Below are 27,685 nucleotides of genomic sequence, written 5' to 3'. Positions count from 1 at the left end.
AGCCCACAGTACTGGTGAGGAAGAAGCAACAAGAGGTTTGATTTTTATAAGAAAAAAGGCTGCTGGCAGCTGAAACTTCAGTGATATTGTTAGCTTTCCAAAAAAGGCTAACTCAGTGCCATCAAGTGCTGGTCTCATGGGAAGATATCCTAAAAGTAAAGACCTTGCACTGCTGTACCAGCCCGTGTCACCGAAGTGGGGAGGCTGTATGGCAGCAGCACTGCTGCTCCATGTGATGGCATCTTCTTCCCAGCTGCTGGCAATGGGTGTCAACAAAGAAATAGGTGCCAGGCTGCTTGGGAGGATTGAAAGGCACTTTAAAATTAAGTCAAAAAACTTCTGGATCCTGGGTCCCAAAAAAGAGAAGAGAAGGAGCTATGCAGAGCAGACGATTTAAAGTAAATAAAATCGAATTGTAAAAAATCCTTCTAATTGACTTAAAGCTAGGCAGCCTTTCTGGCAGGCGCAGTATTTGGCTTTATGATCTGAACTGTGTAAATTAAGGCAGTTGAAATAATTAAATTACTTAACAGGTTTTCATATAGCACTCGTCTTTTCTAGATGTTTTCTATTTCATATCTGTCTTCAGTTAAAAGGAAATAATCAGGAATCAGTGTTGCATTTGATTATATCCCTGCTCTGTATCTTTCTATTTATTTCTCCCCCTTTCTTTTTTTTCTTCTTTTGCAGAGGAATCAAAACTTCTGCTTCTGCTTACATAGAAATTATTACTAAATACATATGCCAATAAGTGGGAGAATTGAGCTAAGGGTATAGTCTGTGATTATGTAAAGAAGGTGCCATATTAAAACTACATTTTCTGTGTTCTTTCCAAACCATATCTCATTATTTTGGGGTGAGAGTGGAAGGGGAGGGGGATGCATTCTTTTGACATTCCAGCTAAAAGGGAATGAGATGGATTTTTAGTGCTGTGTTATTATCTTATTTCCCATTAAAAGTGTTTGCCTTTGATGTAAACTGCAAATGGTCACAATTTAATTTGCAGATTCTATTTTTGCTCATAAGGCTGGCAAGTCAGAGAAAAGATTTGCTTTTAAGTGTGATCTGGACCTACTGATGAATGCATACTTCAAGTTTGCAGAGGCACTTTGAAAAAGAGAAGCATACAGGAAATACTGTGTTTTCTGCAGATCATTTTAAAATTTGGCTTATAAGATGTTAAGTGTCAGATTATCAAAAAGCAGGTCCTCATCTTCTGCCTTCAGTCATCTGGAGTCTTGATATACAGGAGCACATTCTTTGCACATGCCAACCACTTAAAATATGCTGTTTTCCATTCATTTAGTACGACTTTTCATGCATGTTCCACATGCAGCCAAGTGGAAACTTAAGTCCCACAAATGCAATAGCTTGAAAATGCACACAGATGACCCAAACTAAGGGGATTTTTTTTGTTCTGTTAAATAGAACAGGTTTGTACTGATGCAGGTTTTCCTAAGGTGGGATGATAAATTGCTGAAACTGAAGTTAGTGTTGTAGACCATGTGCTTTCTCTGTGCCCCTGTCCTGTGCTTGCTTTTCTCATCTTTTCCAGTGTAGGGGTTCATACATAACAACAGAGGTTTTTATGTGTGGAAAAGTTCCTTCTGGGCCTGAGCAGCAGTGTTTTCCCCTCCTCTTGGTCTCTCACTTTTCTCTCCTCCTTTCTGTCCTTTTTCTTGTCTCTCCTTTTTCTTCTCTCTCTTTTCTTTCCTTTTCTTTTTTTTTTTTTTTTTCCTTTCTTTTAGTTTTCAGAAAGTTGAGTTCCATCCCAATTATTAAATCTTCGGAGACCATTCCCACATGGTTCTGTAAATGGTAGCTTCATCCTGAGTTCTTTCATCTCTTTTCCTGCTCTCCTGGCTTGACAGTTGAAAAGGTCTGACTGTGCCACACAATGGTTTGATTGGTTTCTCTAGGGGAGGCTTTACCCTGCCTCATCATTCGCCAGGCAGGTGGACCAGAAAGTCTCTTGATTCTTTTGTTGCCTCTCAAAGTCCGAGGTCTTTGACTGAATAAATCCTCCGTCATGGGATAATTTGCTAAAAGGAGACTGAAAGATGTGAGAGAAAAGCCTCACTACTTGGGTGCTGAATTAATGAAATAACTGGGCCTTGGAGTTTGCAATTGAAAAATCACCAGGAATGCAATGGGTGGAGACAGGCTTCAGAATGCAAGCCCGTTACTTCCCTGTAATAAACTATGAGAGCTTTAAATGATATTACTAAATACGTCGGCTTGCCTGGCTGCCTCCGGTTATTTGCATTTGCAGCCCTGTTCATTTGGCAGGGGAAGCCCAAGCAGAATAAAAGCCGTTTTGGTACAGCGCCTGGTTAGTCATTAGATTATTACGAGGGGCTGGAAAGAATTCCGTATGACAGAACTAGGGTTGAGTTAACACAGGACGAAAAGTAATTTACAGATAGGCTGTCCTCAGCCATCTTCGTAGGCCCTGATAAGGTTTCATTTCAGAATGGATAGGCGACATTTCCACTTACGGGCCCATTCTGCGACACCTGTGATAACAGCTTCTGGATCCTAATTGAAATTGGTTTCAAAATGGATTTTCACTTTTCTCTGTCTGTGGAAAATATTGAATGGACTCAGAGCTGCCACAGAGAATCCCAGACCTTGGAAAATGGAGCAAGAAGCCAGGATCATCTTTCATAACTGTGTCGATGATATGACAGTTTTGTTATCTGTCTTATTAATGAAATCATTGATCACCTGATGAGGGAGATAATAAACTACATTTTTGCTGCAGTTCAGAAGCTCAATTAGATTTTTAAAAATACAGATGGGGAAAAAGGCAAACCAAAACAACGAAGTGAGTGTTTTCAGGTCTATTTTCAACTTTGCTTTTCTTGAAGATTTTTTTACATGGAGGAAATCTCCCAGACTGTAAAATGTTGACTGCACCTTGAGGTTATGGAAAGTAAAACAAATCTGATGCTCATGTTAAAATGTACTTTTTTTGTGGTTGTTGTTTTTAACAAACTGCACTAAGTAAATATCGCTTAAGTCCTAGTAAGTGCCATGGAAACTCAGATGAAAGGAGAAACAATGGAGCTCAATTTTAGCTGAAGTGGGATTAGTGATCCAAACTCTCTGCCTTGATGTGGACAAAAGCTGAATTTATTGAATGCTTGCCGTGATGCTGGTTCTCCTGAATGTTATTTAAAAGTGGATGTCTGCCTTTATTTCTTAAAGATGCTCAAATATTCTGGGAAAATAAGGGTGTTTTAAATTTTTTTCCCTTTCCTTTTTCATTTTTTCTTTTTTCTTTTACTTTTTTTTTTTTAATCAATGGAATTGAGGAGATTTTAAAATGCAAGCAAATGTAATAAACTGCCTGCTCAGGATAAAATGTATATGCAGGCTTCAAAAATAAAATCTGAAAGGATTTTGTGATGTTTTGTTTGCGTGGCTGTTTTCTAATTATTGGGGAAAGAGATAAATCTGTTGTTTGTGCTTGGTTGCTCTGGAATGTACGCTGTATTCCTTGAGGAAGGTGGGAAGGGATAGTTTTTCTGAAGAGGGATGCCAGTGACTTCTCATATTTCACTGTGAATTGTATCCTAGGTGTTTCTTCAGTTCCTCCACTGGTGTGGGTCAACCTATACCCCTTTTTACGCTTGAAAGGGGAGCTCTGATCAAAGGCTTGAATGATGTCACTGATCTCTGGTGATTGATTAGGAACAGAAGTTCTGGAGCATTTTGCATGTCTGCCTTTACCTTATCGCTTTAAATCCATTAGCGCCTACCCATTAGGGTAGCTTTCAGTCAGGAGAACAATAACCTGTGCATGTATGTATATACACACACATATATGTCCCACAGGTAAATGCATATATAGAGAAAAGAAAGAGGAAAGTGTACAAGTGTACATCTCTGTAGGTGGAGATATAAATATTTTTTCCTTTAATATAAAAGGAAACAGTTTTTATTGGTCTGTGTTGACACAGGGACTATTTATTAATTGCTAAACTCCTGGGTGTAATTCTTCTCTGTTCTTGTGCCGCTTCTTTCACAGATTTAAATCCATGTAGGTCTCTCTCACAATGGATTTTTGGCTGCTTTACTTTCATTTTCTGTAGTTTACCTGGAGAGGAATCATGCCCCTGCTTGTTACTTCTTTTCCGTGCCTGAGGTGCATGTTAAGATCCACTGTGCATGTCAGTGCCTTAGAGATGTTTTTTAATTAGAGATTGAAAAATAAATATTTTAAGTCCTCAGTTTTTTTTTTTTTTCAGAAGGTTGGAGCTAGCCGAAATGTATGTTAAGCTGCTAAGAGAAAAGATCTTTCATTTGTAAAAGAGTCGCAGCCCTCTGACTCTCAGTGATGTGGGAGGCTGGACAATGGGGTTTACTTTTCAACAGAAGAGTGGTGTGCATGAGCAAGCAGTACAGGACTTGAATCTGACTTTGCTGTGGTATAGATGAGGAGGATGGGTGGTGCAAAGCTGGAGTCTTTTCCTAAATATCCTACTTCTAACGGTGTATTGTGATTTGGATGAGAACTTAAAAACTCCACACAGACTTCAGGAAGTTGGAGTTAATTCATTATTCTTTTAAATGCAAGTTTTCAGTATGTAGGGTTATTAAAAAATGTCAGTCTTATTTTTGTGTATCTCTTTTCCCCTTTCTTTTTAGTAGGTTGGCGCTCCCTCTCTCCCTCTCTCTCTCTCTCAAATCTCCTTTGCTCTCTCTTTTGCTGTTGTGCATTTCACACCAGGAGATGACAAGTCTTGTGATTGCAGCAGAGGCAATTGAAAGAAAATAAAAAGAGAGTTCTTTTTCTCTGGTGCTGGCCCATGAACATACCGTAAAAATTGGATTAGACACACCTAGACTTGGGATTGATTGCATCTTGAATGGGAAATTAGAACATCTGAAAAATTCCTTTTTGGATGGAACAGAAGCACAAGAAGGAAAAGTTGGATGGAAACCAGAGAAGAACTGTAAATCACTATTGAAGTTACTTCCTATGGTTTACCATTGGCTGTCAAAGAAAATTGCCTCAGGCTTGTTTATAGCTAATTCCCTCTACAGAAAACTTCAATTTGTGGACTGGCCTCTGAACGGGATTGATAACTCTGTTTATAGACCAGGATGGGTATCTAAAGATAACAGATAATGCAAATGAGTCTTTTTTTGATAAGCCAGGGAAGCAATTATGGATACAACTTGGTTGATGGATTTCAGAGTGCTTTTTCACAGATTATAGATTTCATTTCTTATTTTTTTGCATTATAGTTTTCTTAGCAGTGTTAGAAAAACAAAATCAAAGTCATTCAAATAGAGCTAAAAAGATGGAGTGGCTGATATAACCAGCTTTCCTACCACTTGTAAACACAGTGAATCAGATTAAAAAAATAAACAGGCAGTGCTCAGCCTTCTCTGGGAGAAATATGATTTGATAAAAATATGTGTTTAATATTCAATTTACGGTTTCATCTGAAGTGTGTAAACCTAGATGTCCCATGGGAGTTTACAGCCCGTTCCAACTTCAACTCTGATAAAATGCTCCTCATAAGCTGTCTTCCTGCTTTTATTTTTGAATTTGTATTTCTGCTGGAGAGGAGGAGGGTGGAGGCCAGACCTTACCAGTCGCTGGAGGCTGGCTCCCTGAGGTTCTCAGCATCTCTGATGAGCCCTTAAGCCTGGGCTGGTTTCAGTGCTGACTGCATGGCATAGTGATGCAGAGCAGGCTCACTCAGGAGATGGCTGCACTGTGTGTTGTGTTTATCAACTCTAAGGATTTTCCCCCTGGAAGTGTCTGGGAATCCTCAGCTTCTCATAGCCAGGATCTCTCTGTGGCTGGTGATTGCGTCTGCTGGAGGTTAGAGGGAGGTTTGGTATTCTCCCCCCACCTCCGGTTTTTTGCTTAACTTGATGGTAGTTCAAGTTTCTGTGAGTTACACGTGGTGTCTCTGATGAAGAGCCTGTGCTTTCCTGACCCCTTCTTGAGGTTCTTGGGGCTGCTCCAAGCTGCCTGCACCATGCAGGTCAGGAAAGTACATCCCTTTCTGGGGTCAGGGCTCAGAACAGAGAGAATGACTTGCAGGATTCACAGTGTGACAGGGATGAGACAAAATTAACCCCATAAAAGGTGTCTGTAAGGTGTGCTTGTAGTTGTAATTTCATACTGTTCTTTAGTGGTAAGATGGAGTTTTATTTAATTTTAGGCTGAAGTTAAACTCACAGAAATACTGAAAAGATTTTTAGCAACTTTAACTAGTCCAGGCTTTAAATATTCAGTCTTAGGTATCTCTTTCCAGTCCTTACTCAAGCCATAGTCTTTTAGTTGGTTCTTTTCAGTAAGATATCTGGGTTCCCAGCACCCTTGATCACTGAATTATCACATCTCTGAAACTTGAGATAACTTCTCATGAAGCCATTCCAGGACCTCATCCTGGAAATATGATTTCTTTTACAAACTTTCTATTTGAAGGCTTTTATGTATGATCAGAAAGAAGGGAAAGAATAATGATATCCCACGCAGTTGCAATAGAATCAATCCTTGTAGTTTGAGCTACTCCAGGTTTCAAAGATTTGATAAGATCATGACTTGACCTCTGTCATGAAGTCAACTGCCATTGACTTCCTTGGGAACAGCATAGGAATTCTTTATTTTAATCTATATTTAAATATTCAGTCACAAAGTGTTATAAAACCTGCTGTTTTTACAGGCATTTTCAGGCCCTTCATAAAGAACCACACCTCTAACAGTTTTTTCAGCAAAATTGAAAACAGCACAATTTGCCAGACTTGTAAGCTGCTTTCTGGACATTATTGTAAACCTCCTTTCTGAAGGTGTATATGATGAATTATTCTTCAGAGATATTTGGCTGAAGAGTTTGAGTGAATGGACATTAACACTTTTCAATTACTTGGATGGGTACAGGATCACAGTGTCCCTGCCAAAAAAGCATGGATCTGGAATCATTCCGGGGATTTCTACCAACTTAATTTCCAACATTCATTTCAGTCTCAGTGCCAAGTTTGCTAAAGTATTGGTCAAGGAAAAACAGAAATAGTAGGTTTTATTTTGTATTTTCAATTCAAGGTGCATCAGCATCTTCTGACAGGCACCCTGAGCTTACAGTATCTGTTCCAAGACACCATTTTGTTTGCTGCTTTGAGAGAGAATAATGTTGCATATAAAAGAGTGGAAATAGTTTTAAATATCCTGTTCTCAGCTTTGAACACTTTCTTTTGATTATTCAGAGAATAGGGGGAGGTAGATTCATTTTGCTGTTTAAATTAACAAAGACCTTTTCCTTCAGCCATCAAACTTAAATCAGAATTTAAGGATTGCCTACATTTTCTTCAGCACTAAGAAATTATTTTTTTCCTCTGAGAAACAACCTTACTATAAATGATACCAGAATATCTCAAGTAATGAAATGTTTTGAGGGACTGTAATTTTTGCTACATTTATCTTCAAGGCTCAAGGAGATGCTAAAAATAAGCCTACTCCTAAAAAAATAATAATTATGTCTATAAGTGAATAAGAACCTTGAGCAAAGATATCAAAAGTTTCACCAGGTATTTAAAGAGTAAAAGAAGGAAAGGAGAGGGAAGAAAAGAAAAGAAAAAGGAAGAAAGGGAAGAAAGAAAGAAATAAGAAAGGAAGAAAGAAAAGAAAGAAAGAAAGAAAGAGCAAGCTTTGTGCTCCTCTGTAGTGCTCTCATGTAAGCAGATTTCAGGTGAATTTTTTGGTTGTCATGTTGGACTTAGGACTGTCAAAAATCAGTATTTTCGTATTGTTAGACAGAAGTCATAGTTGTTCATAGGACCAGTACTTCAGCTGCAGGAATGTAAGATCTTACAGGTAGGTGCAGAATAATTGATATAGCAAAACTTAATTTTACTAATAGGTGAATCTGAGAAAAATATTGTATTTCAGGCTTCTTAATTTTGGGATAAACTGTTACCTTTAGACACAAATCTTAGACACAAATCTTAGAAGGAAGAGCAGCAGAGTTTTTTATTTGTGTGGGTGAACACAATTTGGGCTGCTGGTTTTGTGCTTGCGTTTGCACAGACATACTGTGCTAGATTTCTCTTGCCCTCTGAGAAGTTTAACCTCTTCACTTCTTTGGGAGGTGAAGACAGAACCTCCGCCCAACAAATGAACAGTTCAGGTGGGCACAGCATTTTCTGCTGGTTTTTTGACATCACAGACAAGTCAGACTTACTGGCCAGGCCTCTGTGCAAGTGGAGCTGCCCTGAGCATGTGCTCGGTGGGGATGTCACAGGCATCCCTTATATCTGCAAAGTCTCAGGCGTGGTCTGAGTGCACACAGTATTGCCTTGTACAGATGCTTCTGGATTTCCAGGAGTCTTGGCTGCTGTGGAAACCAAATCCTTGGCAGTCTGGTAGTGAAAGTCCCCTGTGTTGCAGGGTTGAACTTATTTTAATGTGGAACATACCTAAACAATGAGAAAATTAGAGGAATCTAAGTAAAACCCTGTATTATGTTGGGCTTATATTTTGTTTAGCAATAAAGAGAACTGTGAAATGGCTTTTCCTAGGTTCTGCTGGAGGAGTTGCAGAGGGCAGTGTGTGTACATTGCAGACTATCAAGCTATAGTTGAAAGGGAGAGCATTCAAAATTTAGCAACAGTCAATTCTTCAAAATGTAGAGAGTTCTTGAAGTTAGGTGGATGTTAACTAGACTAAATAAAAGCCATGAAGAGGTATGAAATGATCTCACTGAAAATCTGCTTCCTGGCTTTGTGTCCCTTCAGGTTATAGACTTTTCTTTTACTTATTTTGGAGTTCAGACAGAATCAGTCTCCAACCTGAAAAATGAGACATAAAAATAAAAATATGTAATAAAAATAAAGATGTTACAAACTGTGACCTGTTTCCTTCAACTGTTCCCTTCTAGATAGTTCTGTCCAGTCTAAATTTTCTCTTAAGAGGTCAGCAAAGACTCTGAAGTTGGCTCGTGTGACTGCCATCATGTGATCCTAGTCGACTTCAAAACATGGAATAGAAAGGAAGTAGAGGGCAATAGAAAGGGACAAGAAGATTACACTTAAAAATTTACAGTGCTTTCACAATTTTTTTTCAGTTTTTTATTTAAAATTTGGAATGTAGTACGATATTTCTGTGTTTTTAAAAAACACTTAGTTTCTATCCATAAACATGTATTCTTCTTGTTCAGTGCTGGAAATGCTTTTGAGTATCTTAAACTAAAAGAGACCATGAAGGAAGGTGAAGGGAGGAAGATGTTTTACCTTTCAATGTTTTAGGAAATAAAAATTAGCAAACATAAATAGGTATCTGTTCTTTTATACTCTTTATTAAAATGCATGGGATGTGGATCAAATGACTTTATTCAGCAGTTAGGTTTTCCAGCTACCTTGAAATGGGAGACTGCAGGCAGTTGGATAAATTTTCTGGAAAGTTGCCCAGTTTCACTGCTGGTTATACAAGCTTGCCTGTATGCTCTGGGGAAGACTATTTTGTAACTCATTATATCAGGATAAGTATCCCTATGCTCCCTTTAGCTCTGGGATGACAGAAGTAGATGAGTGGTACTGGTGGTGGTGATAATGATGGCTGTTTCTCTCCTTTCTGGGGTTAATGAAAGACAGTCACTAGAAACCTTTGCCAAATCAGCGTGCCACCACTCTCTAATTTGCTATCATCTGAAAATAGCATGCAATGTACATTGCTCACAATAAGCAGTTATGGTTGAGTTATACATTATGTTGCAACTGCCATGTTTTTGGAATTGCCTAAACAATAGTTAAACTTGTTTTGGAGCCAGCATAATTAAGGATGTGTGACTGCCTTATTAGACTGTCTTGTTGGATTTCAAGAAACAAGCCATCACAGCTTGTTTATATGCTGGTATTTTATCTCTGTAGATGTATGTTCAGCTCTTGGTTCTGCGGCAGTTAAGATGGGATTTGAACCCCTGTCCTTACACCATTGGATAGCTGTTGACGTCAAATAGAAATTTGTGAGTTTTGCATTTGGGACCAGTATTGTTAAGTCACCATTAGGGCAGATGAGACAGTTGGAATCTTTTAGCACTGCAAACTGCATTTTCTTGTCTTTGCCATGGTGGTAGCACTGGGAATTATCTGTTTGTGGAGGCAGACACCTTTCTTTTATGAATGCACATTTCGTACTGGAACCTGCAAATGAGCACATGTTGGGTGCAGATATACATGTTCCAATTTACCACTTCATTCTTCTGTTTGAGTTATTTAATGCAGAAGCATGAAGTCATGCTCTCAAAATCCTGTGCCAGTAGGGAGCAATCTAGCTTCATTATCAACTGGCCTACTTTTATATCAAGAAATGCTCTCAGCTTGGCAATAAACCCTTGCTATTGGGTACTAAGTCTGAGGATGCTATTGTCCTTTCACAGTGCTTGTTGAAGTTCGGAATGCCCTGAGGACTCTGGAGAAACTTTTGAGTGACAAGGACATAGATCCTAAGACACATTTCAGAATAAAAATAAACCTGTTAGGTTAGGATATTTGTGATCCACAGAGTCATTTAGCAGGAAGGTCCTCTCAGGCAGAGCAGAGAGATGCTTTCCTGCCAGAACAAGCAACACCTACCGTGGAGCAGATCTGTTGAGGGCAGTGTGAGGCTGGGAAGAGGGTTAGACAATGACAGTGGTCCCTGAGCTGAGGTGATACACCTCATGGTGGTGAGCTGAGGTGGTCACCTCATGGGGTTGTATAGCAATCATTTATGTTACCTTAATTCCTTGCTGTCTGCCTAACTGGTAGGGTCCATTCCTGTTGTTGAAGTCCCTTTTGTTCCTTGCCTGAAATCCATTTAGCTGAGTGGAGGAAACTCTGTTGTGTAGGGCTTTCCAAACTGTCCTACTTCAACCTTGTACTGTAAAATTGTCTTGAAACAATGATTACTTAAAGATAAGAACCTGACCTAAAAATCCCAGAACCACATAGTGGCAAATGGTCTTAAGGATGCCAGTGGGTGTTGCATAGGCTGCTCCCCTGGTGGAGTAATTTATATTTATGTATGTTGGCAAGACTGGGATGTTGCATGTAAAATGCCCATCTAAGAATAGAGTTATGGATTGGAAGAAACTGGAAGAGAGTCTCTTGGCTTCTTTTCATTGCAGTTGTAAGAGAAGGTTTCTCTCTCATGATTTACATGGTTCAGTGATTCAGAATGAAGTGGCAGGTGTGATTCTGAACATATGAGTCTGCACTAGCAGAAACAATCATTCGTGTGCCTTTTGCATATGCTCTGGTAGATGCTGTTAAGTCAATATTTACTTCTCAGGGAGTAAATGCCAGAGTTGTTTCTGAGAGCTGCTACTGCTGCATCAATGGAAGAGTTATTTGCTATGTCATCAAGTATCCTACAGTGCAGATTCCTGGAGTTTTAGAAACACCGTGATTATGAGCTTGTGGACAGTAGCTGGAAACACAAACTGTGTTTTTCAGCAGCTCTATACAACCAGATCATCTATTTAGAAAATGTTGCACCATGACTCTCTAATATTCCTCAAGCATTACAAACAGCTTGTCAAGTGTTTCTCCTTTAGGGTCTTCAACGCCATCAAGGAATGTGTATTCTAGTTGGCATTACTGAACTTTTGGTTGGAAGTTTTAATTTTGTTGGATGAGGATGATGGAGAGAGTTTGGCTAAGGACTGCAGGAACGCTTTTAATTAGTAGGCTTTACATATGGACTGCATTTGTTCTGCATAAGAGACCCTCCCAGCAGAACAGCAGTGGGCTTCACTGAGGATAACAAAGGTCTGATATGAGGTAGGATATGTAAAATGATTCTTTTGTCTGAATGCTGAAGAACATTTGAAATGAAAAAGCATTTAAAAATGCTTTTTTTATGTTAGATCACCATTTCCTTTGGAGAACCCACCTGTGCATATCTATGCAGCCAGGTTCTCTGTAAAGGGTGGGAGCAGGCAATCTGCAGGTGCAAATGTGTACTGCAGTAGCACATCATGCTGGGCACACCTGGCATTCCTTTGAGTTTCTGCATAATTGCATTACTCCTGCCTCCTCTAATTTCTGCAGAAGGTGCCTGCCTCTTTGCAAGTCTCTGGGAGGTAAGCGGGTTGTGTGAGGGGATGTTATGCACTATTTGACCTCTGACTGCATCTCATGGGATGCTTAAAAATCTTCTGGGAAAGAGACTGTAGCATAAGGCTTCTCAAGTCTTCTCCCTCTGCCGTTAAAGCCAGGGGGAGCATAACCTTTTTGGAATCTAGAGACTTCTGTGGCGTTCAGGGAATGATCTACAACAGATTGAGGTCAGTACCCTCCTAATGGGCTTTGGCTGAGTCCCTCTGAGAACAGGAGCAATTGGCCCACGGAAAGGCTGCTAACCCATTTTTCACGCTTGCCTCCTCTCTGCTGAAGGAATCGAGAGGGAAAAGCATGACTCTTAATGACTGCTGATTATAAATAATTAGGAGTCATTCAACATTTACACTAACATATTTAGGTTGTGATGTGTTCTGCATTTATTAGAGTATTGGCTTCTCTCCTGTGGCTTGGTGCCTTTGCTTAGTGTCTCTCACCAGTTCCCTGTGTAAACACTGGGGGAAGATGGGAAGATGGGCCCCCACTTTGGCATCCCACGGAGGCTGGCTGCCATGCAAGTCCCTTCTGTGCTGTTATTCACTATTGAACAACTGATTAGCAAGTGTTGAGTTTTATCTTTAGTGCTTGTCCTTAGCTTAGTTGGATTTTGAATGGAGTGAGAATTATTAATATATAGGTGATGCGCAACAGAGTCCTTCATAAGTCAAACAGCATTGCTTGTGCAAGCACTTAACACACTGAAATATGGTAAAGCCACATTTGTGGTGTAGGGTCCAGTACAAAACTACCAGTCCATATTGTACCAGTCATGGTGCACCAATCCTGCTGTTTCGGTATAACCATAAGTATGTTTTTTCTTCTTTGCAGATCATGTAACAAAACGATAACAGATGAATCTAATAAATATTCCAGCAGTGCTTTCATGTGCTGTTTTCTGTAAAATAAAATAAAAAACTGTAGCATATGTTAGTTTTTCAGGGAAATAAGTGAAAAAAAAAAGAGTGAAAGAGTAACACCTCAAAGGCTAGATGCTAGCATTTATATGTACCAAAAGGAATTTTTAACAGACAAATAATAAAAAATAAAAAAGTCTGAATTTGCACATCAGAAATGGTATTGTCTTCATCCAGTTCATAAATATAAAGCTGAGGTGAAACTACACAGTTAAACTGTGATGTGACAAAGGCAGTGTATAACCTCTTTAAAGTCTATATAAATCAAACCTTTAACCTACTGCTTTTAAAAGGGAATGTCTAGAGAATGCTTTTGAATAACATTTTTTTTTGTATTCCATTTAAATGTAGATTTTTAAGGCCGTTAGTATAGTAGTGCATCTTTTGCAATGAAATGTTAATCAGGACTCTTCTGTAGCAATTTGGTTAGAAGATAAAATATTTAGTGCTGTTGTATATTGAGCCCACATTCCTTCCATACACACACAGGCCCTCTCCTCCTCCCCTTTCCCTTTCCTCTTTCCTTTTAATATTTTTTTTTTTATTCTTCACTCCCATCCGAGTTGTAAGGAAATATTTTATTTAACATTTGAAGGCCTGCTCTGTGCATTCCATACTGATAAAAACTGACTTGGTTATGGTTCTAGCAGACTGCTAGCAAGGAACTGTAATGCTTGGATGACTGAATATAGTTAATGTCCAGGATCAGTCTCTTTCCCATTTATCCTGTGTTACTGAGTAGAAACCAATTTTAGCTGTCTCTAGTCAACTTTGCTGAGCAAATTTGTGATATTAGAGGAAATCTGGGTTTCTATTTCCAGTGATTACAGTAATTCTCAACTTGTAGATACAGCTGCATTGTACAGTCATGTGGCTCCCTTGGGTTTTGGTTTGTACTGCTATAAGCAAAATACTCTAACATTCAAGGTAATGTGTGTGTCCTGAAACACATACACTACTAGGAATTGGGTTACTTAAGTCTGTAAATCTATGTATATTCATAGACTACTCACAGGTTGAGGGCTTAAATAATTAGTTTATTTAGTTATTAAATCTCTGTTTCAAAGTTTGTAACTTTTGAATAAAGAGGCATGGAAATTAAATCTTGTTCTTACCAATGTTCTATCATAATGAGCCTAGGCTGATTTCCTCTGGTGGGATGGGTGATAGTTTGTTCCAAGAAAAATACTTGTTTCACAGAAGTCATATTTCATTTGAAGTGTGATTGCTGTTTTTTTTCATATTTTCCTTATTGATCTTTCTGGATTATTTTTTGGACTAATTTGACTGTGTGCATTTTGATAGAAGCCAAAATGATAGGGATATTTTAACATTAGGCTGATTTAAACTGAGTTCCATTAAACTTTAGACTTCACAATACAGGAATGTTCTTCCTTGATGTAAGGATTTACTTCAGTCATGTCTCTGGTGCATAATTTTCATTTTTTAAAGGAACGTGGTAGTAAAAGAATCAGAAGTCAGTCTGCCACAGAATGGAAATGTGGGATTAAGGGCATAGGGTCTGCTTTCAGTGAAGTGTGGAGCATGCATTTGGACTGTGAAGATGAGGGGAGAAGGGGAGATTGTCCAGTATTTATGCATTGGCAGGAGTTTACTGTGGGATGATAGTTTGTCTTGTATAAACTCTGCTTTCAGAGAAATTGGTGAGTTTTCTGCAGCACAACCCGTGTCAGTGCAGCCAGCCTGTTGATCCTTCTCTTCAAACTTCATAATGGCTACTGCATTGAAAATACTCAGCATGCGGTTTTTTGTCTCCTTTTTAACGTGGGGGAAAAACCCGACCAAAACTGAGGAGGACTTGATGATGAACACTTTGACACATTCCCAGACTCTGTCTATTAGGCTCTTCTTCTGAACAAAATGATACCTTCTCACCTGCACCAGCCTGTTTGCTGCAGGTGGATGATATTGGGCAAAAAAATGCAAACCAAGCTTAATGTTTGAAGTCAAAATCATTGCATGTTTTTACTTGGTGTGCAACACCCCAAAGGTCACAATGGGGATGGTGGTATTAAAAGTATTCAATTTAGGAAAACCTTGCCAGCTATGTTCACTTGAGCTCATGGTATCACTATAGTTACACTGGCGAGTTAATACCAAAATAATGCCAGGTGTTTCAGTTTTGTCTTTATCAAGAAACTATTATAAACATTTTCTGATTTTTTTTTTTGCCAGTCTCTTCTAGTTCTGCAGGAATCACCAGAGCACCAGGAAAAAGAAGTCTTTGACTATTGTATATGTGGACTCTATGTCTCTGAAAGAACCATTTTGGTATGGAATGAAGAGGCTAACGGCTCATTGCTGTGTACGTTCCAGATTTTATTTGGTCCTGATAAGCTCTGAAATTTTGGAACAATATATGCTCCACTGGTCTTTGAGAAGTTCCTTGTTCCATTTCACTGACATTTTTACTGGAATCATGAACTAAATTTCCATCTGGTTTCTTACAGCACAGCTACAGCTCCATTTGTCAATGACAAAGCATTTTTAATGATATTTTCTTAGTTTTATAATAAGGAATCTTGCTCTCCAGACATGAAAACAAACCAGTAAGCAGTAACCTGTGAGAGCTGAAATCAAGCCGGCAATGCTATTATATCAAGGTATGGTAAGAGCCATTGTGCTGTAACACAGGAAATGTCAGCTTGGGTGCCAATAGGGAGCTACGGGTGTTTGCAGACTAGCTAAGATTGGCTTAGCAACTAAATCAGTGATAGCGTGCCCTAGGAAGGCTTTATTATACAGTAGGTAATTTTTGTTCATGAAACTTCATGAGATAAGAGTCACTGAAGTCACAAGTCAGCAGTGAGATCAGTGACACTCATTGATTATAAGCCATTCCAGGTGAGCCATTCCTGTCTCCCCAGTGCAGGGCTCCTTCAGAGGCTTGGATCAGTTTTATCTTGGTGTTGCTTCTCTGAATGGCTCCTCTTTGTTTACATTGGTTTTAAGTGAGAATGTAAACAAGTTTGTAGTGTTTAGTTCATAGCACTTTGTGTCATGTACCCTTTGGAAATGCTTTCTGAGGTCTTCCCCAGGACTATTTGAGCATGAAGTGGGATCCTTAAATTTTTAAATAGTAATTGTGATTTGCCCTGGCTGAATCACCTCCACCCTGCCTTTCAGTTGCTGAGGACAGCTTTACGGAGCCTGTAAATGGTGTTTCTTAATTGCTTATGAGCAATAAAAGCAACTGTTACACTCACCAGATTTTCTTAAAAAAATGAGTGTTAAATATTAAGCTATCTCTTATTGTTAAAACGAGGCAGCTTTGTTTTGTAGGGAGCAAGAGCTGGGGACCAAACCAGTTGCAATCTGAGTCTGATCAACTTGGTATGTGACTTGGGTCTTTATTCTTTCAGAGCATGTTAAAGGGAGCATCATATATCTTACACTTAATCATTTATTGTTTAGGAAGAATTCTTTATACAGAGGACTGTTGGATGCAGATGTTTAATCTGGTACCTTGATGAACATGAGGCCTGTTGTCCTGGTTCCTGGAGGACTTCGCTGTTAATCTGAAGCCATGTATCATGCAGCTTCAGTTCACCAGAAAAATGAGATCTTTTTCCGTTTCTTACCCACCCTTGCAAAAGGAGGAGGAGGAGAGGAGTCGGAACAATAGAACAGTTTGCAGTTGTTTCCACTAGCTGCCTACAGGACGGAGGATCTCTTCAGGCTCTTACTCCCTGCTGCCTGGAAGTGGAGGAGTGGGAAGCAGAGGGTGGTGTGCTGACTGCATCCCCATGAAAGACCGCTCCAAGCTCCTGCTGCTTTCTCCTCCCAGGCCTTTTGCCTCCATGGTGTGTTGTCTCTGTGGTAACAGGCAGCAGATATTAGAGCTGGAGGTGTTGGCAGAGGCAGCAACCTAGATCAGGCTGTCCTTGCTCAGAGTAGGGCTAATGCTGTAGATGTTCCTTCTGACAGGGCTAGGGAGGAGAAAAGGGGAGGAACTTCTGTGCCATAGGAGTGATGCAGGAGGCAGGTCCAGTTTTGACCATGGGAATGTAAGTCAATGCTGTATTTATTTTCTTCCTGCTTTGGTTCATCTTTCCTTGCCTATGCTTTACACTGTGCTGAAGGCATGTTTCAGTCCTGGACTGGGAAGACTGGGCTATGCGATGTTGGAAAATAAAACAGGAGTGGTGAAAGATAGTAGATCAAAAAACAAGGAGACTTTCCCAACAGGGTAAGGGAAGTGACATCTGGATTTAAAAAAACAAAAAAAAAGATAAATACGTCTTTTAAAATTGTGATAGATAGAAGGTAAGATGGCCAAAACAAAGCTAAAATAAGTGTTAAATAACTAGGAGAAAGAGATCAAGTGGGTGGAGGAAGACATACACAAGCTTAAAATGAAAAGAAAGAAAAATGAACGTGTGAGCATTTTTTTTGGGAAAGGACATCTATGGTAAATGGAAAGCTAGATAGAAAAGACAATAGGGTAGCAGAACTAGGATAGAGAGAAACAAACAGAAAACCACCAAGCAGAGAAAAATGTACAACAAAGATCTGTGTCTGAGAAAAAAAAGACCTTTTAATGACAAACCAACATGCTGTTACTTTACATACTGAACCCCAGTTTCTAGCCCTGCTTCTTCAACTCAGAGTTTCCTTCTGATTAATGAAGTAATTCAATACTGTGTGTGGAAAAGAGAGATGGCATTTTTACACCTATAGAAAGAGTGATGTCACATGTTTTGGTTAGGATGGTGAGAGTTAGAAAAACAGTCTGTATGAGTGTTTTTAAGTCAGAGGAGATGGTGAGATCACAGCTTGAGCTGAAATCCAGACATTCTGCTGAAACAACCTAATGCATAAGAAGTGGCCTGTAGAATTTTTTTTTCCTTAAGAAAGCCAAACCTGAAACAAAAATAACTTCTCCCACAGTTTGGTGGCAATCTTCAGTCAGGCCCCAGCTGATGACTCTCACAACAGGAAACCTCAGTTTGCAAGTATTTTGAGAGTCACCAGGATTCTCATTATTTTAAGTCTACAAGTGATGAGTGGTGTACTACATAGTGGTAAACATGAAAGTAGAGTGGTATTTATGAAACCAGCATAAATCAACTCACTTTGGCTTCTTGGTGGCAGACTTCCTGGTAGAGTTGCCCAGGGGAGGATGACAGGAGTTGTTACTGGTGCAGGATCATGCTCTGCTTCAGGAAAAGGCAATAAGGCTGCATAAATGGGAGAGAAGGAAAAACAACACAAGAAGTTGCTGGAATTGCCAGAATTTGGAACTGGAATTCTGTGTGTGTATCCTGTGGCAAGAGTGGCCATTTCCATTTCTTCTCCTGCCTTTACCTCCTCTTCAGTTTTCTTCCCTTCCTCACTTTCACAGTGCTTGTTGAAGGTTGGAATGCCCTGAGAACTCTTGAGAAATTTTAAGTGACAAGGACAACTTAGTTATCTCAAGTTACCCTGTTGTCCTGATCTTGTGATCTCCTTGCTAAGTATTTCTCTTTGCCAGGTTCCTGTTGTTTGCACCTCGCTTGTGCTCTTATTTTTTTTTGTCTTATCATATGCTCATTTCATTTTTTTTTCCATTCGCTCTCATTTTTCTCCCCATTTCTTAAGCTGACCTCCTTTAAAACTGCCCTGCACTTCTGAGGACAGTGTCTGCTTTGTCACGCTCCCTGTCTTCACTATAATCCTCCTCTCAGTTCCCTTTGTTGTGAGGTTGTCGTGCACAGTTTTTCTTACATCTTTTAGCCTGGCTGTGTTTCTTGGGTTCCTGCTTTGGCAGCATAATCTTACTTGATTTCAGCACTACCTGTCTCTGACGCTTTACTTACTGCTTGATGTAACTGGAGTGGAATTTACTTACTTCTATATTCCTAGAGCTTTCTAGAGCTGCTCTTCAGCTGTGCTTATTTATGGAAATAGCAATTCTAGTTTTCTTCAGGTTGGTTGGAGATCTATCAAAGTTTCCCTTTTTCTACTACCTGTATATTTTAGTTTTAGTGAGAATCTCAAGCACTGAATTAGTGAAGTGACTCTGGACACTGCAGGATGGAAATTCTCATGAAAGAGACAGCATTGCTAGTACACTTAAGTAAAAGGTAGGAAGTATGTAACTAGATTTAATTTATGTTCATTCACCATCCCTAAATCCTTTATGCAGTTGGCAAAATGAGAATGCTTTTATTACTTGTCTCTTTAAAAACTGTTTGGGACAAGATAAGGTGATGAATAGATGCCTCAGGGCTCTGATGAAAACCTATACTTATTGTCTTAAAAAGTCTTCCCATTTAATGGAAAACAGGCAGCACACTAGACTGAGCATGCCCCCAAGATATGCCAACATACACAAAACACAGAAAAATCTGTGAATCACATCGCTTAAGTGGATGTGCATACTGGCACTGCAGTTCTCCATAGACATGTGATAGTGATGTTTACAAGCTGTAGGCATTCACACTTGGTTTAGAAATGAGTGTGAAACATATTTTACCATTGCAAAGTTTGCAGTAAGCAAACAGTATCTGTTGGTGTTTTGTGTTCATTTATTGATAGTGTGTATGCCCAAAGAAAACTGTTTTTCTTTTTATAAATGTTTACTTCAATGCCAATTGTTGATCTAAAGAAAAGTGAATTTTTTCAATAAAATTCTGCCAAGATTTGTTAGTCTTTGGTTAGTCTTGTGTATACTGGTCAGCAATGCTGAAGTATTGCTCTCATGACTGTGAAGGGGCTACAGACAGACAGGTGATACGGATGCCACAAAGTTCGGCACAAAGTTTGGCAGAATGTGTTTAAAGGTGCAAAGAGAAATTATTTCATAATTGTCATTTCGCTCACCTATGCTCTGCCTGCTGCTATGATTTTCATTGTCATTTATTTTGAGGTACTAATTGGTTGATATTTTCCAGATAAAACGGAGAGGGAAATTGTTAATTCCTGTCTCAAAAATCTCCTGCTTATAAGAATTGGGAAAAGCTAACAGAAATATGCCCAAGATAAAATAAGTGTTTCCTTGAAGCCCAAGTCCAGGTGTTGTGCAGCTTTTCTCTCTCATTCTGCAGCCATCCTGGAGGCTGGTTTGAGCTAAGTCAGCAGAAAAGTTGTTAGTTCTGAGAATCTCAGGTAGGAATGTGACCTATTGAACAGGTCATCGTATTGATGCATCAGTATGGCAGGTGTTGTCTGCAGTTGCAGTGATGGCAACCAGCACTCCAAAGAGCTGTGTGAAAGCTGAAGTGACTGAACTGAACACTGCTGAGCAGGGCTGGTGCTGCTAAGTGTCTTCTGTAGAACTGGCAGAACAAATGTGTTACACTTCATTAGTTGTTACCACCAGACTCCTTGAATGGGATGATGTAAATATAATTAACTAAAATGTCTGTCTAAATGTGTTGTATTCTGTGGTATAAAGATACAAGAGAATATCCTCTCTGATTTCTGTGATGTCCTGTTTCTAGGAACGATACAACCTCCCAGTAAAAGGACAGCACTTAATCTGGTACTCAGAACAAAACATGAAAACAGTTTCTTCAGACTGAAATTTGAATTTTTTGGAGAAGTTATGTTGTAGTGTTTGGGATAGTTTGAAAGACAGGACAATGCTTCCTCTTTTAGCTTGCTGAGAGTGATCAAAATCCAGGAAATAAAAGGAAAACCCCATTCTCTTTATTTTTATATTTAAAGTTTTCCCCACAGCTACCATCTGCAGCCTGGATGATATGACAGTGGGGAAGAAGAATCTTTGGAAAAAGGGGAGTAATGTGTGGAACACTATGAGTTACTAGTGAGGATTTGATACTTGGCTGCTTGTGCTTGTTAGCATATCTTTGGGAGTCCAGTAAGTTGAAGACTTCCATGGAATCCATTGGAATCCTTAATATTTAATCATATTTCACTAACTTGTATAGACAGAATCACATTTATAATTTGCTTTGTGTGTGCTGCATATCTGTACTCATAACATTGTAATACAGATCCTAATGATTTCCCCATGCTGAAGTCTGTAAAAGATGTGGGGTCGTCCCTCTCCACTGTGAACCTCTAATGGTCTGGAGAAAGTTTTACCTGTGTGCAAGTGGCAACTTGAGTGTGACTTGTTGTCTGTGTTTAAATGCACAGGTCCCATAAGTATTTTGTTAGTCCATACTGGATTATTTCCAGGAAATTCTGATGCACCACTGCTGACCAGCTCTGTCTGTTCTGCTGCTCTGCTGACTGGTCACATAACAGTGGCTCTTTGCTTGCTTGAAGCTGCTGAAACCTATTAGGCATGGCTAGAAGGTGCATGTAGTTACTCTTTTTGTGCAGGTAATTTCTGTAGTTGCTGTCACTATATGTGATCTAAATATTAAAAATGTTAGATTATAAGCCAATCTAATGATTAAGTTTTGAGCAACCTCATAAGAAGTTTGAGGCAGCCTGCTGTATTTTCTTTTTACTTGAATTTCTGGGGATGTGAGTACTTTGGGGATTTTTTTAATACTCTGAGGCAACTCTCTGGCCTGGATAAATCAAATGCGGATTCTTTAGCTGTCACCTTGATGGTGCTTACTATGTTAAATGCAAGACTTGCTGAAAACTTTCTCTTCTAAAGGAGCAGGCTGCACATTTTGTCTTCATCCAAGAAGGTGGGAAAGTTCTGTTAGTGAAAGAATAACAGCACAGATGTTAAATGAAGAGGTATAATATTGAACAGAAAGATGTGTGTTTTCTTTGTGTTTTTCAATGTTTAAGATGTTTTTTCAAATGGAGGTATTACTGGATGATGCTGTTTTACCTTGGCATATGTTAATAGCTGCCCTGAACCCACTCAACACTCCTCTGCAAGAAGAGATTTAATGGTGCATAATCAACTTTTGCCAGATGCTTAACAGTGCAAAGCCTTTAACAATTTGTACAAGAAAGGTATAAAACAAAACATTTGGATTTTGGATACAACAACTCCCAACTCCATCTGACTTGATAAAAATTGATGCAACAGCGTTTGACACTTAATGTAAGCTGCTCTGAACTAATATTGACCCAGTATATCAGGCTAGTATGTGTCAGAGAAACACGAGGTCACACAGAGTAAACACTGATCTTAAATGGAGTAAACACCGAGTAAACAGCATCACACTGAGTAAACACTGATCATTTGGACTGAGGGTGGGTTTTTTTTTGTTTGTTTGTTTGTTTGTTAATAGCTTGCTAAAAGGTGTGGGACTTAGTTCAACAACAATTTTGACTGCCACCTGAGAGGAAGATTTTTCAACCACATGGACTCTTGCACTTTGAAGACTATGAGTGTTTTGGGTGTGGTTGTGACAAACTGCAGCTGCTGGAGTGTACTTCCAGCTCTGTCACTGATAGCATAATCTCTCTGCCTTGGTGTGCACTGTTCCAAATCCTGGAACCATAGGCTCTGGGGATTGGCTGGTGTTGCTAATGTCTTTGAAGGGTGTCACTGAAGTTGACTGTCGCTGTCTTACTGGGAAATTCTGGAGGCCTTGCAGAATGAGGTCCTGTAGTTTGACGGATTCTCAGTACTGATGGATACTCAGACTTTGCTGTAGAAAGGGTGGATCTTTTATCTCACCATTAAAGTGAACTTTCTGTATCCATAGCCAGGTGGCAGGTGATGTGGTGGATTGAAATCATATTCTCTGGTTTGTTGTTTTGTTTTTCTGTTCATGCTGGGGATTGAAGGGACATAGAGGTGAAAGAAGGGAGAGTTTATGGGATAGTATCAGTTAAAACTCTTCCTCAGTATGTCTTGTGTTGTTTGAGGTATTGCAGTATCATGAGTGGGAGTATATGTAGCCTAGCCTAGCTGCAGTTTCTTGCTTATTGGCATGCTTCAGGAATGCTAGGAGGATTTTGACTTTTTTCCTTGTGGCTTAATTTCATTCACAAGAATCTTATATTTCTGACATTACTCCTCATACTTCAAAGAAGAAACACTTCAAAGTCATGTCCTTCTGGATGCTGTGACACCAAACTTGCTCTTCCTTTAGATTTTGCTTTCCTCAGATTTTGTCTTTTTGATTCCAAGAAATGTTTGTCTCTACTAATGAGGGATAACTGTCAGGGGCTTTAAAGAGATCCTGTCTTGAACCCTACCTACCCCCTCTCTTGCTGTCTGTTACAACTTCTTACTGAGGAGAGTTTATAAGCAATGATGTGATTGGATCCTGAGAGCTAATGAAGGCCAGCAGCATAAGACGTGCTGTTTTTTCTTACTGGCCAGTCATGCCTTTATTTCAGTGGGCTGCTGTAACCGTCCTTCTATGTCTGATTTGGGTGGTTTCTCACAGTGAGACATTCCAGTGCATGTTGTCACTGGTCTGCTTGCACTCTGCCTCCTGCTAGAGACCTTGGGGGTAGATGGCCAGATACTTCTAGAAATGAATTCAAGAAAAGCACAAGCGGTTTAGCCAGGCCCCTTCCAAATGATGTGGACACACAGCTCAGCTGCTCTCTTGTCACTACATACTTATGAATGGTCATCTATATTGAAAGAAATGCATATTATATGGTCAAGACCCCTGACTTAAAGGTTGTAAGTAAAATGCAACAGTGATAACATCTATGATATACATAGATGTTGCATGCAAACCTGCTTAGACAGTAGCCGTGTTTATGTGTATTGATTCTGAGAGGGAAGAAACCTTGGTTTTTTTGCATTTCTGTCAAGAGATACACGGTACCCATGTTGTGATGCTTTTGTGTGCAGTGATGTCTGGGCAGTTTGACCATGGGAAGAGAAGATATGGACAAAGATTGGAACAATGCATTTCATGCTCTTAATTTGGTGGGATGGATGGATGGACAGATGAAAAAGGCTGTTAATGAGAGAGCTTCTGGCTTGTCATTATTTAGTATGTGCCTTTTGCTAGGAAAGTTGGATGCTTCAGAGGAAGTCATTGTGATTGGCATAGTAGCGACTGTGGAAATACCAGACTGAGAGGCTTTCAGGGAATGGTACTTTCCAGAGTACAGTACTGATGCCAAACTGTGATAACAAAGATCTGTTAAAATGTTAAGATTGGATAAATGACTGCTTTCTGTAGCCCCACAGTACAGCCTCTTCTTGTCATGCTGTTAGCAGAGCCCAATTAGTATGGAATAACTAGTCTGTCAGAGTTGGGTGGATACATCAGATCGTTTTGTTCAAAATTATTTGCTTGTAGTTTTTTTGGCCGTTTCCAAGCTCATTGCACTGTACCGTTGTTGCTAAGATAATGCTGGATGCCATCATGGTGGCATATTTTTCTGTTGTGTCTATAGCTTTTGAAGTTCATTTATAGAGCATTTAAATATTACATTTACGGACTTGTCTTCCCCAGTATCCTTCTTGTTTTCCACTACAGACTTGCACTGCTGCTGGAAGTCAGTGCCACATCCAGAACTGACTAGCCCATCAGATTAAGCTAGGATTCCTCTTTGCTGTGCATCACCCCACCCCCAGGTGCTCTGTTTTCATCTGGCAGAGAGCTTTTTTTTGGCCTGTATTTGCATAAGCTGCCCCCAGATCCTGTTATCTCTCTACATCTCAGTTATGGTCTCATTTGCTATTGGGTTTCTGCCAGCTGGGTTTATCATTAATATTAGCAGGATGTAGCTGCTGAATCAGTTTTTACACATTTTTCTATGCAGATTCTTTGCTTTTTTTCACCACCCTCTGGGTGCAAAATGGACAAATAGCATTACTAGCAATCTGGACTAGCAATCCATGTATGGTCAAATTCTCTCCTATATTTGATACCAAACTGAGAAGGTTGGAGGGGAAATTAAATACATTGGAGCCAGTTGTTGGAGTGGGTGGACAATGCTGTGTTATGTTGGAAGCATGAAGCGTGAAAACCTGCAATATTTCAGTTGTTAGCTTTGCTTAAAATTGCTATCAACTTTTCTTTCCGAGTAACTGTATTGCCTTCAGGATGACAGAGGAAGGGGTGATAGGGCAGTGGGAAGGAATTATCTGTTCCCATACTAGCGTTTCATATTTTACTCAGCAGTGACTTTTTGTTAAAGAAAAAAGGCAAGTATGAAAGGGGTGGCGTATAAAAGAAAAAAGTGGAAAAAGGAAAAAGGTGGGAAAGTAAGCTTGGAGGGGAAGAGGTAATGCAGGTATTCTTGTCAAGTTAAATTCAGTTTTGTTTAAGTACTTTTGTGCTAGACACACAGCTCCTCAAATGCTAGTTTTGTAAAAATGAATTAATTTTTATGTAAGGCAGTATTTTTACCTGTTAGCTCTTACAAAGCCATTCAGTTTATGCATATGATCAGAGAAATTATTTCCTATTTAGAATACCCATGTTTAATCTACTTTAAAAGCAAGTTTTGCTGTTGTTAGTTCTCCTAAAAGCCTTGATATGTTTACTAACAGGAAGAAATGTAGCTCTGTTTTAAAGAAAAAATAGATGCAAGCCATATGTACTGTGCACGGAAGGAAGCATCTAAAAATCTGGTTTGAGTAAAGAGCTGTTCTCTGATCTCTTTGTAGAGCTGAAGGGAGAAGTATTTTTTTGTTAGCAATTCCCTTGCTCCAGTTTTTTTCTGTGGTTGATTTTCTCTCCAGTTTGGTTAGCTGTTAAGCGATGGTAACAGTGTTTTAAAACTCATTATCCCTCAGTGGTAAATATAGCCTCTCCCAAATTGGAAATCAAACATTTTGACAATGCAAGTTAAAATTCAAAAGATAAAATCTAAATGTATACCAGCTAAGCACAAATACTTCAGAATTTTTCTTGATCTTCTAAGGCTACCCTTAGCCTTATTTACAAACACTCACAGCAATTCTTGGATGATTTTGTAATCCCAGCAAGGGCTGCTTCAAAGTTGTCTTAAACTCTGCAAGTAAAACAATCTATAGCTTTTCTCTCTTATTTCTACCCTCGTTTCTCCAACATGGAGATTGTCCAGGCTGTGTAAGAAGAAAGACAAGATGTGATTTAATTACTCCACAGCTTTAATAACTCATGTGGGAACAGTGACAATTAACTGTCCTGTACAGTTCATCAGTCTTCACTGGATCCTGGATTTTATTTTTTCCTTAAACAAGTCTTCTCAGCAAGATAGGGTACATGTGCTTTTTCTTTTCCATTTGATCAGACCAATGATACCAGACAGCTTCCTCCAACTCAAGTGATATTTCCCAATTATTATTGGAAGCAACAGTGGTGGAGGTAAAGGGAAATACTTGAAAATTCCCAATCTTTTTTTTTGTCCAGGCAAACTATCTCTGCAGTGGTGAAGAAAGGCACATTCAAATGAAAATTGGAAGGGAAGGGTGAATATTCTGAGTGTTGCACTCAAGAGATAACTTCATAAAACATTAGTGATGCCAGTTAGACATGGGAAAATTTCTTGTACTACCTTTGTACTTCCAACATGACTGAGACACGTTTACACTGAATGAACAGTACGCCATTTTTTTTTTTTTGCAATGGTAAAAAACCATATATTATTTGATTAACTGATTTTTAAATATGGGGTCTCCGATAGTTTTCTGAGAAACTCAAATTGTGTAGCCTGAAAAAAACCAAAACATTTTTGTGGTGCTTTTGAAGGACCTATTCTGAGAGGTCTCGCTTTGCTCATTTGTGGATATGTTTGATAACAGACAATTCCTGCTGTGGAGAGTTTATAGTCTAAAGAGCCAAAACAGCTACAGACAGAGAGACAAAAGTCACAGAAGTACGAGCTGTACGACATTTGTGGAGATCCTGGTCCCTTGCATCTCCAGACTTCTGTGTAGGCACAGACCAGTGCACCAGTTGTTCACTAGGATCGACATGTTTTGGAAATTCAGTTGCTAAACACATTACAGGTCAGTAAATCATGACTGCAGTTGCTTAGTGATGATAAAGTCCGTATAGTTTTGAAACTGAAAATTTCTGAATGATTCACTGATGAAAATGGTCTTACCAACATTGAGTACCTTTGTAGCTCAGGCAGTCAGATGTCTACAGCAAGGTATTTCTGAAGTGTGACAACTGACCCAGGGAACTGATTTTGGAATGGGTCCATCTACTTATCTCATAAAACTCCTATTGTAGTCTTACAGATTATAAAGCTGAAAATGCTTGATGTTCTTCTCTAGGCTTTGGAAGAATGTGTCTGTATTGATTTGGCTGTGTTATCTTACCTTTACTACAAAATGGTAGACTGTATATTTGATTAAAACAACCAATCAAGATGAGTCATATTGTTTGGTTGCTATTTCAATGCTGATGTTCAGTTTTGGTACTGTTTGGCCTGGCTTTCTTAATGAAGCAATGAGAGAAGGTGATCAGATCTATCCTAAGAAACTGCATGTATCACTGGGACCTAAGTTTTTCCAGTAAAGATTAGATGAATCATCTGAAAGTGAGAATTATTCACTGCTCCTCAAGTTCCTCTGCAGTATTTGGTTGTAATGAAATAGAGAATGAAATTTATTGGCTTCAGTTTGGCTACTTATGTTATTTAAAGATTAAATCAGATCAAACAGTTGCAGAAGTAAATTGAAGATTGAAGGCAGATATTATTATTACTACTGGATGGCAAAATAGTACCTTCTGCATAAAACTGTGGAAAACCAGTTTGCATTCCCCATATTTCTAAAAGTTGGATAGTAGATCCATCTTATCTACCCTTATCTTTCTGAAAGGTAAATGTCTAACTGGGTGATCTGTAGT

The 27,685-nt window shown here is 39.2% G+C and overlaps 1 protein-coding gene and 1 long non-coding RNA gene across 12 annotated transcripts in view; one reads left to right on the top strand and one right to left on the bottom strand.

Annotated features, from left to right (window-relative positions):
- The window catches only part of GLI3 (GLI family zinc finger 3), a 204,360-nt gene that overhangs the window by 21,330 nt on the left and 155,345 nt on the right, over nt 1–27,685 (top strand). For 2 of the 11 annotated variants that reach the window (XM_068202050.1, XM_068202010.1), the window contains exon 1: nt 11,875–12,083. The exons of 5 other annotated variants lie outside the window; for them this stretch is intronic. In XM_068202050.1, the coding sequence (XP_068058151.1) occupies nt 11,957–12,083 (127 nt within the window). In that variant the 5' untranslated portion in view covers nt 11,875–11,956. Of the gene's footprint in view, nt 1–11,457; nt 11,782–11,874; nt 12,084–12,214; nt 12,288–20,083; nt 20,145–27,685 lie in introns of those variants that run through there. 4 more of the 11 variants (XM_068202103.1, XM_068202068.1, XM_068202077.1 and 1 more) reach the window with 4 other exon arrangements.
- LOC137480805 (uncharacterized) lies at nt 8,222–11,057 on the bottom strand. Its single transcript, XR_011003093.1, has 2 exons — nt 10,928–11,057; nt 8,222–8,811 (listed from the first exon to the last, which is right to left on the bottom strand). It is a non-coding gene; the product is annotated as an uncharacterized lncRNA (long non-coding RNA).

This window comes from Anomalospiza imberbis, chromosome 1 (genome assembly GCF_031753505.1).
Source record: "Anomalospiza imberbis isolate Cuckoo-Finch-1a 21T00152 chromosome 1, ASM3175350v1, whole genome shotgun sequence".
In the NCBI taxonomy this organism is placed as follows: domain Eukaryota; kingdom Metazoa; phylum Chordata; class Aves; order Passeriformes; family Viduidae; genus Anomalospiza; species Anomalospiza imberbis.
This window is presented reverse-complemented; position numbering and strand designations above follow the sequence as displayed.